Below are 12926 nucleotides of genomic sequence, written 5' to 3'. Positions count from 1 at the left end.
CGGGAGAGGCCACAGCAGAGGGGGGCCCGCATACCACAAAAAAAAAAAAAAAAAAAAAAAAAGAAGTCAGAGTTGACAGAGTCATAAAGAATTTCAAGGGATTTAGACTAGCCAAACAAACCTTGAAAAAGAAGAAAAAAGTTACCAATTTTAAAACTTGAAATGTTTGTTTTAAAATGGGTAATGTTATGTGAGTTTCACCTCAATAAATTATTTTAAAAAACAAAGTCAGATAATAAAAAGTGTTGATGAGAATGTGGAGAAATAAGGACCTTCATATACTATCAGTGGAAATGTAAAATGGTGCAATGACTTTGGAAGACAGTCTGGCAGTTTCTCAAACACAGAGTTTACCCTATGACCCAGCAATCCACCCCAAGGTATATACAGAAGCGAAATGAAAAAGATGTCCACGCAGAAACTTGTATACAAATGTTCATAGCAGCGTTATTTATAATAGCCCCAAAGTAGAAATAATCTAAATGTCCATCACTGATGAATGGTAAACAAAATATCATATATGCATACAATGGAATATCATATTCCAAAATTGACTGTGGTGATTGTCACACATACCTATGAATGTACTAAAATCCACTGAGCTGTGCATTTTAAATGAGTGAATTATACAGTATGTGAATTTTATCTCAATAAAGTTGTTAAAAGTGTTCTGAGAGTAAGGAAGTAGCATCTTTACTTTTTCCTTTAAATTCCTAATGGTACTCACCTTTGCCATCACATAAATGGCACACATTAACAACTGGTCCAGATGTCTGTCCATCATAAGTTCAGGACACTGAATTATGGAGAATTCAAAGCAGGTCCAGATTTTTTTCCTCAGTTCATCTGAAATATCCAATTTAGCACAAAGGTCCCGAAGACGGACACCTGCTAAGTGATAAACCTAGTAGATAAACAAAAATATCTCAAACTTTGATTATCTAACCCTTGTATTTCCCAAGCTCTAGAACTGGTAAGGGTACATTTTTCTTTAGAAAAATTACCTTTCTAAAGAAAAGCGATAAAGAGCTGGTCTTCCTGGGTCTAATATTGCTGCTGGTTAAAGGTAGGCCTTGTTTCTGCTGTTGTCCACCTGGGGAAATCTGTTGAATGGCCACCTGACCAGGGACTTGCAAGGTCGTTCCTGTCACCTGTTGAGAGCTTAAACTTCCAGCCAGGGCCTGAGCACTGAGGGGCTGGATGGAGCCAGTCACAGCTTGTGCCTGCCCCCCAACATTTACTTGGACTGGGAAGAATGTTATTCCTCCATTTTCATTGGCAATGCCTAAAAGTTGTTTCAGAGAAAAAAAGCGTGAAGAAAATGTTGATACTATAAGATTCTCCAGGCAGAGGTTTTCAATTATTTCCCCTCCCAACCCCTTTCCTCCACTCTTCTATCATCATTCCAGCCAAATCTCGAGTAACTTTCTAATAAGTGCCACAGAGAAGGAATGCAATATTCAACTCTGCCTTCCTTACCTTGTACAGGAATAGTCACTGTTTGTCCATTGTTGGCTGTGACAGTGGCTGTTGCCATGGTGACCAAAGTCTGTCCAGGAACTGGTGTGACAGAAACAGCCTCCCCAGATACATTCTGCACAGGGACAGCATTGACTAGAGGCTGTGGGGGGATGCGGCCAGGTGTCCCTCCATCAGTGGGGCTATCATTCTCAACAAATAGCCGCCTTCTGGTAGAGCTGGCTGTTGGAGAGCTGTACCTATCATATAATGTGGTTGGAGACGTTATGCCTAGGGTTAAAAAAAAAAAAATCATTTAACTCAAGGAGACAGATCTGACTTCCATCCTAGAAGTGACGTTCACAACTAATTAGTGTTTGAAATACTATATAATCAAAAAACAAAAATTACAGGAGTCACATCATAGCTACATTCAATGAATGAAAATTCAACTGAATACTATTAAGAGCAAAATTTAAAGAAAGGATTTTTCTCTGTGTGTCTCACAGTGTTCCCTTCTTCACTCCACCTTTTGCTAAATCAAACTAGACTTTGCCCTCCACTACCACAGGGTCCTGAGGACTGAGGGGCAATTTAAATAATTTTCTATTTTTCTACTAAATTCAATTTCTACAGAACACTCATGTAAGATGTGATTTCACTGTAAAGATACTACTTGATAAGAAGACTTGATGGATTTGATATTACTATGTATCATCTGGGAGCATTTACCCCCTGTTTTATGCATTTTCATCTTTGTCATTTTTTACATGTAGGAAGTTACTAAAATTCAATTTGGTTCTTTAGCAAGAATGGACATACATGTTTTGGATTCAATTAAGCTTAGTTTTTTTTTTTTTTTTTTTAAACTTTACTGAGATATGATTCACACATATTTCACCCACTTAAATTGTACAATTCAGTGGTTCTGGGTATATTACTAGCTTTCTAAAATTGTGGTAAAATACGTATAGCATAGGACTTGGCATTTCACCTGCTGTTAAGTGTACAGCTCAGCGGCACTGCATTCACAGTGCTGTGCAAACACCACCACCATCTTTTCCAAAGCTTTTTCAACATCCCACACAGAAACTCTGTTAACCATTATAGTTAAGTATTCACACCACTGTCTGAATTTTTAAGAGGCATCCCTTTCCCTCTTCCATGTCCAGCTGTAAAAACCGCACATCACTGGGTTTTAAATATTAAAATCTATGTAGGGAGTTCATAAGAGGACTGACAGGAGTAGTTCTGACAGACTGTGGCTTAACGTTATAATTTCCTGGTGATACAAAAGCAAATAAACGTACTAGATTTATATTTGGAACAAAGCTGCAGAGTTAGAAAGAATACATTAATTATGATCATTTTCTCTGGGTAAACAACAAGGTCCTATTGTATAGCACAGGGAACTATATTCAATATCCTTTGATAAACCATTATGAAAAAGAATATGTATAACTGAGTCACTTTGCTATACAGCAGAAATTAACACAACATTGTAAATCAACTATACTTCAATAAAATTTTTTAAAAAGTGTTTGAAGGACTTCCCTAGCGGTCCAGTGGTTAAGACTCCATGCTTCCAATGCAGGGGACACAGGTTTGATCCCTGGCTGGGGAACTAGGATCCCACATACCACGTGGCACGGCCAAAAAAAAAAAAGTGTTTCAAATTATGATCAATATCTCGTAAAATATTAAAAGACCTCATGAAAATGGAGAAGTGATAAGTACAAAAAAATGAAGTTTAAAGTCAAGTCCTAAGCCATTGATTAGGGAAGGAAAAACTCTACAGAAATAGGACTGAGGAAGACCAGCTATCAGATCTATGGGTCTGAGTGGATAATAAGCAGAAAAATAAACCATTAAGCCATTATGCCTCCTCTTTCAAAAATGAGTAAGTTTTCATATAGATCATCCATATTCATTGAGTATGCACTGACACAGAGTGATTCCTCATTTTAAAACTGATCTTTCTTCTATAGCCAGTGCTTATCAATTACATTAAAAAGTTGATCTAGAAACAAGAATATCCTTCTAATGGAATCGAAGGATTTAGAACTCTCTGGATTTACAGAATTGCTTTTTAAAAAAGTAGTTTTATCTGAAGTATGTAAACTTAAACGTTGCACCTGGCAGATGTTATAAAGAACTGCCTAAAATATAACCAGATGAAAAGCAAAAACTTCCCTTTTCTGTACCTCAGGGCCAGCAATGCTGTTGTATTAACCAGGGTAGCACTGCTCAACTGACGAGTCAAAGCTGAACATGCTTGGGAATTCCCTGGCAGTCCAGTGGTTAGGACTTGGTGCTTTCACTTCCAGGGCCCGGGTTCAATCCCTGGTCAGGGAACTATGATCCCATAAGCTGCAAGGCGCAGCCAAAAAAAAAAAAAAAGCTGAACATGCTCAAGGCCATTCAGTCCTCTTAACTCAATGGCTCATCTGTACCTAATTAGATCATACACTCTACCTTTAAGAAGATTTTTCTGTTTCTTCCGATTTTGAAAGTAATATTCATCTTAAAAAATTTACAGAAATCACCTAGAATTCTATTACCCAACAATAATCGTTAATAGTTTGGTTTTTCCATTTCAGCCCTTTTGCATGCTTATAGAAAAAAAATACACTTAAAAAATAGGAATCACATTAATATACAGCATTCTATTTTAAATGACACTTGACTTTTCACGCATTTTCCTGTGTTCTTTAATATTTTTCAAAAGCATTAAAGTGATCCATGTGTTACTATAATGTACAGAATATTTTCTTCTATATACACCCTACTAACTTCACTTGTAGTTTTAGATGGAATTTAAATCTCCAGATGCTAGGCCCCAAAATACTTCCCTTAATATTTTAAACTTACTTCTTCCAAGTCCTCCAGCATCAGCACGAACTTCACTCACCCTTCTGGGAGTCAAAGGGGAGCCAGCAATACAAATTTCATCTGCTCTTTCCAGGTTCTGAGGTGGCATGACCTATTAGGGAATGTTTACACAGAATGCCATTATTCAAAAAAGTATTTTAATTAGAAATATAATAATAATCTAAGGCAAAAGAAAACTATGTTGGCTCATCAGTTATTCCACCTAAATAAAATCCCCTGTCTTTTCCACTTTCATACTGAAGTTAAAAATAATTCTGGCAGGCTTAAAAAATTCAAACCTAATAACTGGATACTAAATATAAATTAACCTTCATTACTGATTTTGAGAATTAGACAACCATTTTAAGGTATAGAAACCTGATTAGAAAATCAAGAAAGAACACTGAATCCTTACTCTGTCACTGAAACCTTGGGGCAGTCACAAATGATTTCTGACTCTTGGTTCCTCTTAGATATAGGGGTGATTGTACCAAATTAAACCCAGCTATTACCCTCCCATACTCATGAGGAAGATGCTAAGTTTAACTGTGGTCAGTGAAAGAGAATTATGAATAGACTACATATTGATATACTTTTATCACAGAAAGATGTTAACATCTTTTCACAAACCTCTTCGCAGGTAGGAACTCTGTTTTCATTGTCTCTAATTCTGTCCCAGAGTGGAGACTCTGGTTTCCATGCCAAATGATCCAAGATCTGTTCTTCAATCTGATTAAGGTGTTTTACCACCTCTCTACAAAGGCCATCTTCTGCTCTAATGAATACTTCTATCACCTGAAATTTTAAAAAATGTCTTGGTTTGTTTAGTAATAATAATTTTTTAACAAAAAAAAATTGTTCAAGCGCAAAAGCAAAATTGGCAAACTTATTTAAGTTTTATTACATATTTATAGAAACAAAAAAGTCAATTTATCAAGAATTACAAGTTTAAAGGAAAGTACTATTTTGAAACAGCAGCTCTCCCTTTCACTCTTTATAAATAATTATTTAAACTGCATGTATGAATTATATAAAATCTTTTATATAGTGATACATTTCAAAAATCTTTAAATTAAAAATTTCAAAAATCTTTGAAAAACATGCCTTGTCTATTGAGATTAAAAAACATTACTCGAAATTTCATATTTATTTATTTATTATAAATTTATTTATTTATTATTTTATTTTCGGCTGCATTGGGTCTTTGTTGCTGCACATGGGCTTTCTCTAATTGCGGTGAGCAGGGGTTACTCTTCACTGTGGCGCATGGGCTTCTCACAGCGGTGGCGTCTCTTGTTGCAGAGCACGGGCTTTAGGCGCACGGGCTTCAGTAGTTGTGGCTCGCGGGCTTAGCTGCTCTGCGGCAGGTGGGATCTTCCCGGACCAGTGCTCGAACCCATGTCCCCTGCATTCACAGGCAGATTCTTAACCACTGCACCACCAGGGAAGTCCCAAAATTTCACATTTAAAAACTCTGGGGCTTCCCTGGTGGCGCAGTGGTTGAGAGTCCACCTGCCGATGCAGGGGACACGGGTTCGTGCCACGGTCCAGGAAGATCCCACATGCCGTGGAGCGGCTGGGCCCGTGAGCCATGGCCGCTGAGCCTGCGTGTCCGGAGCCTGTGCTCTGCATTGGGAGAGGCCACAACAGTGAGAAGCCCGCGTACTGCAAAAAAAAAAAGAAAAAAATCAAAAAAACAACAACAAAAAACTCTGAACATTCAGTCTATGCCACTATAAAAATTAGTTTTGACTACTGTAGAAGAATTAAATCCATACACTAAATCAATATTAAGAGGGAAACCAAATCAATGCTATAATTCTGTGCCTCTATATAACATGTGAAAAGGAGTTGTTTTTTTTTTGAAAGACACTTTCATTTAATTTTCATAAAATAAAAAAGAAGGTTGTGGGGATTTCCCTTGTGGTCCAGTGGTTACGAATCTGCCTTCCAATGCAGGGGACGCAAGTTCGATTCCTGGTTGGGGAACTAAGATCCCATGTGCCACAGGGCAACTAAGCCCATGCACCACAATTACTGAGCCTGCGCGCCTCATTGAAAGATCTCGCATGCCGCAACGAAGATTCCGCGTGTTGCAACTAAGACCTGATGCAGCCAAATAAATAAGTCAATATTTTTTTAAAAAAAGAAGGTTGCTATCACGATTAGCTAGTGATATGTTTGCTACTTTTCTAAAACCTTCTTAGCTCATAAAATGAAAGTATTCTAAAAGACTATCAGATAAAAGGAGGAATTATATTTATCTTTTACACAAAATAGGTCTATATAATACATTGAAAGTATATATATAGTTCTTAAGACTCCTATTTCTTCTCTGCTCCCCATTTAGAGTGGAAATTATTAAATATGTAATTAAAAATAGAAGAAATGTACTCATATATTAAAATGAATTAGATGGCTAACCACAGGAAGTGGATCTCATCTACAATTTGCTCATCAGTTTCAGATTTTTAAAAATACCTTGTAAAAATGATAAAGTGGCACATCAAATATTTCAATAATACATGGAAAATTCCCAGGAGGCTTATAAGAAAAAGTGACGACCTCAAGGCAGCAGGCCAAGAGCGATCTGTGGAATGCTTCTTGTTCCAGAATGCCCTATTAAAAAAAACAAAACTTTAACATTTAGAAACCTTTATATACCCTTCTGTATGTTTTCAAAATAAAAAAATTGTCCTAAAATAGGCTTTTAAATTCCTACGACCATATATAGCCATATACTATTTTTATTGAAGTACAGTTGATTTACAATATTATATTAGTTTCAGGTATACAGCCTAGTGATTCAGTATTTCTGCAGATTATACTCTAAATAAAGTTATTACAAGATAATGGCTATAACTGACTGTGCTATACAATATATCCTTGTTGCTTATCTATTTTTATACATAGTAGTTAGTATCTGTTAATCCCATGCGCCTAATTTGCCCCTTCCCCCTTCCCTCTGCCCTTTGATAACCCAAGTTTGTTTTCTATATATGTGAGTCTGTTTCTGTTTCACATATTTTTTAGATTCCATATGTAAGTGATATCAAACTGTATTTTTCTTTCTCTTTCTGATTTATTTCACAAAGCATAATATTCTCTAGGTCCAACCATGTTGCGGCAAATGGCAGAATTTCACTCTATTTTATGGCTCAGTAACATTCCACTGTATACACAGCCATATTTTTTTTTTTTTTTTTTTTTTGTGGTACGTGGGCCTCTCACTGTTGTGGCCTCTCCCGTTGCAGAGCACAGGCCCCGGACGCGCAGGCCCAGTGGCCATGGCCCACGGGCCCAGCCGCTCCGCGGCACGTGGGATCCTCCCAGACCGGGGCACGAACCCGCGTCCCCTGCATCGGCAGGCGGACTCCCAACCACTGCGCCACCAGGGAAGCCCCACAGCCATATTTTTATATAGAATAAGAGAAGTGTAAATAGTTACAAGGAGTTAGAACAATTATTTTTCAATTTTACAATTTTCTCTAAAATGTTATTTAAAAATTAATTTTTTAAAAAAATTATTTTTTATTGATGTCATTAAAAGTAGTATCACTTGTACAATCTAGAAAAATTATCTTAGCCAAAGATCAATGGTTGAATATTTATGTTAAATCCCTATATAGTCAATACTCAATTTATTCTATACATGGCTTGAATTAAAACTCTATGTTATTTAAAAACCTCAATTAAGATTAAGTCTGAATGTTTTAATCCTTGACTACAGAGTCTTACTACCCACAGAAACTGCTGCAATGAGAAACACTAAGTGGGGGACTGGAGGTAAGAGGACTCGGAACACAAGTTTCCTTAGATGCCAATATTATTCCCTCAAAGCCATATATTATTTTTTCAATAATGGCTTTTTTTTTGGTGGGTGGGGCTGAAAGGAAACTACATTTTATTGTGGTGCTCAGTACATTAGCTATTTACTCACAGATAAATCCATGTCTCCCAGTCTTTTTTGTTCCTGCTCAATAACAGATTCTAATACTTTATAGTAAAGCATCTCTGCAAAACGGAAATGTTTGCTGGCAATTTCTGCATAAATAATAAAAAAACACAAAAATCACATGCAAAGAACATAAATATTGTGGAAAATGAGGGTCCATCCCATCCCCTACAGCAGAATAAAACTTAAAAACCAACCCACACTTCATATACACGCACCTCCTACAGTTGCTATTTCAATCATCCCTAAGATTCCTTAATTTCTTCTTCATGGTAACACTGAAATTTTTCTAAAATTGTGAAACAAAATTTGCACATAAAAACTGCAAAAGCATTCCATCAAGATTCACACTTTTTTTTTTTTTGTATTTTGAATAGAGCAGATCTATGCTAAGAGGTATGTAATTGGTTTATTATTCCACTCCTACTTGATATGCATACTTCATGACATCAAACAACTCCAATGGGTCTGGGCATGTAACAACTATTATACTCTGTCCTTGTTCTTAACATTTTGAAGAATCACTATAGTTCTATACTGAAAATCCAGTCTACAGATGAAAAACAAAGATATTTTTAAAGTGCCAGAAGTCCAACATAATAAAGATTATCAGTCTAAAATTTCTCTCTTATTGAGAATGGCCCAGAAATCAGCTGGTTGACAGAAAAGTTGGACATCCATATTCTGGCCCTCAGTCTAAAGTCAAATTTTTTCTTCATATTTCTGACTCGGTTTCCAAGAAAGGAATGCATGTAGTTAAATTTCAAAGATGAGAACAATATAGATAATATTAAGCCTTACCTTTAGCACAATTACCGATATCCTCATCTGGCTGGGAATGCTGAGAATATATTTCATACATTTCTTTCAATCTGTTGGCTATAGCCTGGGTTGGATCTCTGGAACACGTCCTAAAAAAATAAGAAGAAATTATCTGATTTAAAGGTTTTGTCAAGTCACAAAATGATAAACTATTTACAACTCTGTAATTTCAGAGTAATTTTAACCTGTAAATATAAAATACTTCAAACAGAAACTATATACTTCCCTATTAATCCAGGAGATCCCATAATTCCTTATCAAAGGTGTTAGTATTACCATTTGAATGAAAAAATATTTCCTTCATGGAGCTGTACCTTTTACTGCAGTTAAGTTTAGCAACTTTGACCGGTGCCTATTTGATGTGCGTGACCCACCTAGCCTACACATCTGCCATCATCCCTGATGACAAACAAAATTGCCCTAAACTGTTTCCCTAGAGGGCAGTACAACTCTTATTAAGAACTCCTAGAAGAAAACAGAATGAAGGGGTATATGATCTACACTACAACAAACTTATATAAATCATTACTGGCATTCTACATTTCTTCCTCCAAAATTAAGTTTATTTCATTGATTTTTTTTTTAACTAGAAAGGCAATATATGTTCAATGCAGAAGCATAATACAGATGATCACCATGTGGGCTTTTGTAACAACTATGTCTTTATCTCGATCATAAACATAAATATTCTCTGTAAAAATGCAGCAAGTTTAGAAAATTATAAAGGAAATATAATCAATTATAATCCTGGTAGAGATGGCTACTGAATATCATATGCAAGCAGAATTTTATTTATGAACATACACACAGGTTACAAAAACAGGACTCTTTGGTTTTACCTAGTATCTACTGGCAATATTTAACTCCACTAATGGTTATTTAAGATTAAAGAAGCTGCTACTCCTAGTTAGAGACTGTAAAGAGATCTGGAAGACATAACAGTTAAGACAGGCTTCTAAAATGTATTTATAAAATGCTTCTGAATTCTAGGTAAACAAGGTCCATCTGAGAAATATGACTTAGGAAGAGGCCATACAGACAAACCCTGTTGGGTGTCAATCACAATCAAGTTTATGAATAAAGGAGACTTCATGAAAATGTACAGGAAAATTAGTCAGCCTTGGTATTTAATGAGTCTAGCTATGAGTGAGAAATTACTGTATGTTTATACAGGGCTTTCTTACACCATACCACCAGAAATCAAATTGGCTCCTATAGAGTCTACATCATTACATCATAAATTTTTAGGAACAGGAGCAGTCTTGGAGGTAATTTTGTCAAATAAATTTGCCAAAAATTATGCACAGGTAATGAAATTCAGTCTATTGTGTTTTTCACTAATGCTCCCTGATATTCCTTCTAGTATCAGACAGATCAAAGGAACTAAAGGTAGTTGACTTCCTTTTCAGGCTAAGGGTGTTTTCTAAAACTTAGAAAGTTACAGTGGTTTTACATTGGTTATGAATCTAACTGGCTATCTTTTCAAATCTGACCAACCCTTCAGAAATTTGCTAAGGTCCAATCCTCTTCCTGAAGCCCTTTGACAAACACCCATCTTTATAGATCCCCCGCTTCCCTGAAATCTTAAGAGAGAACAACTGGTAAAAGATAGTTTGGTGCTTTACTCTACAGTGTCTAGTGTTATTAGTTACTGTCTCCTGAACTATGTTAAAAAAACCCTGAAAGCTATGGACTGAATGTTTGTGTTGCCCCCCTCCTTACCCCCTGCCCCAAATTCATATGTTGAAATCTAATCCCCAATGTGATGGTGTATGGAGGTGGGGCATTTGGGAGGGATTAGGTCATGAGGGTGGAGTCCTCATGAATGGAATTAGAGCCCTTATAAAGGAGACGCTAGAGAGCTCCTTTGCCTCCTTCTGCTACATGAGGACACAGCAAAAGACAGCTATCTATGAACCAGAAGGCAGTCCTCACCAGACACTGAATCTGTTAGCACCCTGATCTTGGACTTCCAGCCTCTAGAACTGTGAGAAATTTATTTCTGTTGTTTATAAGCAGCCTACCATATTCTGTTATAGCAGCCCGAGAAGACTAAGATACTGAGAAAAAAAGGGTCATTTTCTATTCATACGTTTTATATTGCTATGTCCTCTAAGGACTAACAACAGAACTGAGCATGCAATTGATATAAAATTATCAATGGGTGAATTAAGGCACAAAGGGTGAAAAATTAAAATAGAAAATTGGAAAATAGTCAACAACCGAATCTTAGAAGGCAAGAAGGGCTCAAACTAACCTTAGAATCTGTTCCAGTTTCTCACTTGGTGCATTCCTGAGGCCTGTGAGCATGGTGTGAAGACGACTCAAGCTATGTGTAGCTGTAGAAACTGGAGTCACACAAGGGCTGTTACCCTTAATGTACCTCACACCAGTAAGTGGGGTAGAGATCCTAAGTGCTTTAGACTAAAGAGGAGGAAAAAGAACATTATTTTAGGTCAAAAAGACCTAAATTACTTTCAATTACCTAATGAATGGGAATTTCAAGCTAATCAGAACTTTATATTATCAATAAATATTAGTGATTTCTGTCACCATTCTTGGAATTTAAACGTTACATCACCAAGAGCCACCACTATCCATGTGAAATTGTGTGAAAGGACAATCTGCACTTTAGCCAACTAAGAAGTTTGTCTCTTAAAAGTTAAATGTTTATGGGAATTCCCCAGCGGTCCAGAGGTTAGGACTCCACACTTTCACTGACGAGGGCCCAGGTTCAATCCCTGGTCAGGGAACTAAGATGCCACCAACCACACCGTGTGGCACAGCCAAAAAAAAAAAAGTAAAAATTAAAAAAAGGTTAAATGTTTAAGATAAGCCATAGTTCCCTATTATTCCTCCTTCAAAACTTAAGCTTGAAGGCAAAAATAAGCATGAAAATATTAAGGCTATCTCTGACAAACAGAATTTCACCGTTCCCATCTACTGCTATTTTTGTAATTACTCAAAGACTGACAAAAGAAAGCTGAGAATAAATCTAGCCCAAATGAAATACATGATTTAACAAAAGGTCATCTAAATAATCAAATTTGGACTGCCCTGGTGGCGTAGTGGTTAAGAATCAGCCTGCCAATGCAGGGGACATGGGTTCAAGCCCTGGTCCGGGAAGATCCCACATGCCGCGGAGCAACTAAGCCCATGCGCCACAACTACTGAGCCTGCACTCTAGAGCCTGAGAGCCACAACTACTGAGCCCATGTGCCACAACTACTGAAGCCTGCACACCTAGAGCCCATGCTCCACAACAAGAGAAGCCACCACAATGAGAAGCCCACACAATGCAACAAAGAGTAGTCCCAACTCGCCTCAACTAGAGAAAGCCCACGCGCAGCAACGAACACCCAACGCAACCAAAAATAAATAAATAAATAAATAAAAATCAAATTTGTTTCACAGAGAGGATAAAACAAACATTCTTAGATGCAAAATACAACCTGATGCAGAATAGCCATCTTCAGTCTTCTTGCCCTTCTTTACCTTTAGTTACTAGAACGTATCACAGTTTTTCCCCCCAAAGCAGACAGATCTTCAGAGAAATAAGTTTAAGTGAAATTCTTGAACACAAATATGAAAAAGATATAACTTAACGTCAAGAATTTAAGCATGAATACATAGGCTATAAATTTAAGAAAACTGAAATCGTATCAAGTATCTTTTCCAACCACAACGCTATGAGACTAGATATCAATTACAGGAAAATATCTGTAAAAAATACAAACACATGGAGGCTAAACAATACACTACTTAATAACCAAGAGATCAGTGAAGAAATCAAAGAGGAAATCAAAAAATACCTAGAAAC

General features: G+C 36.7%; 1 protein-coding gene across 2 annotated transcripts in view; it reads right to left on the bottom strand.

Moving 5' to 3' along the window:
• The window catches only part of RBL2 (RB transcriptional corepressor like 2), a 50606-nt gene that overhangs the window by 17078 nt on the left and 20602 nt on the right, over window positions 1-12926 (bottom strand). For both annotated transcript variants that reach the window (XM_024124863.2, XM_024124864.3), the window contains exons 9-17: window positions 11364-11530; window positions 9086-9195; window positions 8270-8373; window positions 6811-6948; window positions 4960-5124; window positions 4330-4441; window positions 1480-1749; window positions 1005-1285; window positions 728-904 (exon numbers count right to left, since the gene is read on the bottom strand). In XM_024124863.2, coding sequence (XP_023980631.1) covers window positions 728-904; window positions 1005-1285; window positions 1480-1749; window positions 4330-4441; window positions 4960-5124; window positions 6811-6948; window positions 8270-8373; window positions 9086-9195; window positions 11364-11530 — 1524 coding nt within the window. The remainder of the gene's footprint in view (window positions 1-727; window positions 905-1004; window positions 1286-1479; window positions 1750-4329; window positions 4442-4959; window positions 5125-6810; window positions 6949-8269; window positions 8374-9085; window positions 9196-11363; window positions 11531-12926) is intronic.

The sequence above is a fragment of the Physeter macrocephalus genome, chromosome 17 (genome assembly GCF_002837175.3).
Source record: "Physeter macrocephalus isolate SW-GA chromosome 17, ASM283717v5, whole genome shotgun sequence".
Taxonomy (NCBI): Eukaryota; Metazoa; Chordata; class Mammalia; order Artiodactyla; family Physeteridae; genus Physeter; species Physeter macrocephalus.
Note: the sequence above shows the minus strand (reverse complement) of the source record. Positions and strands in the feature narration are given on the sequence as shown.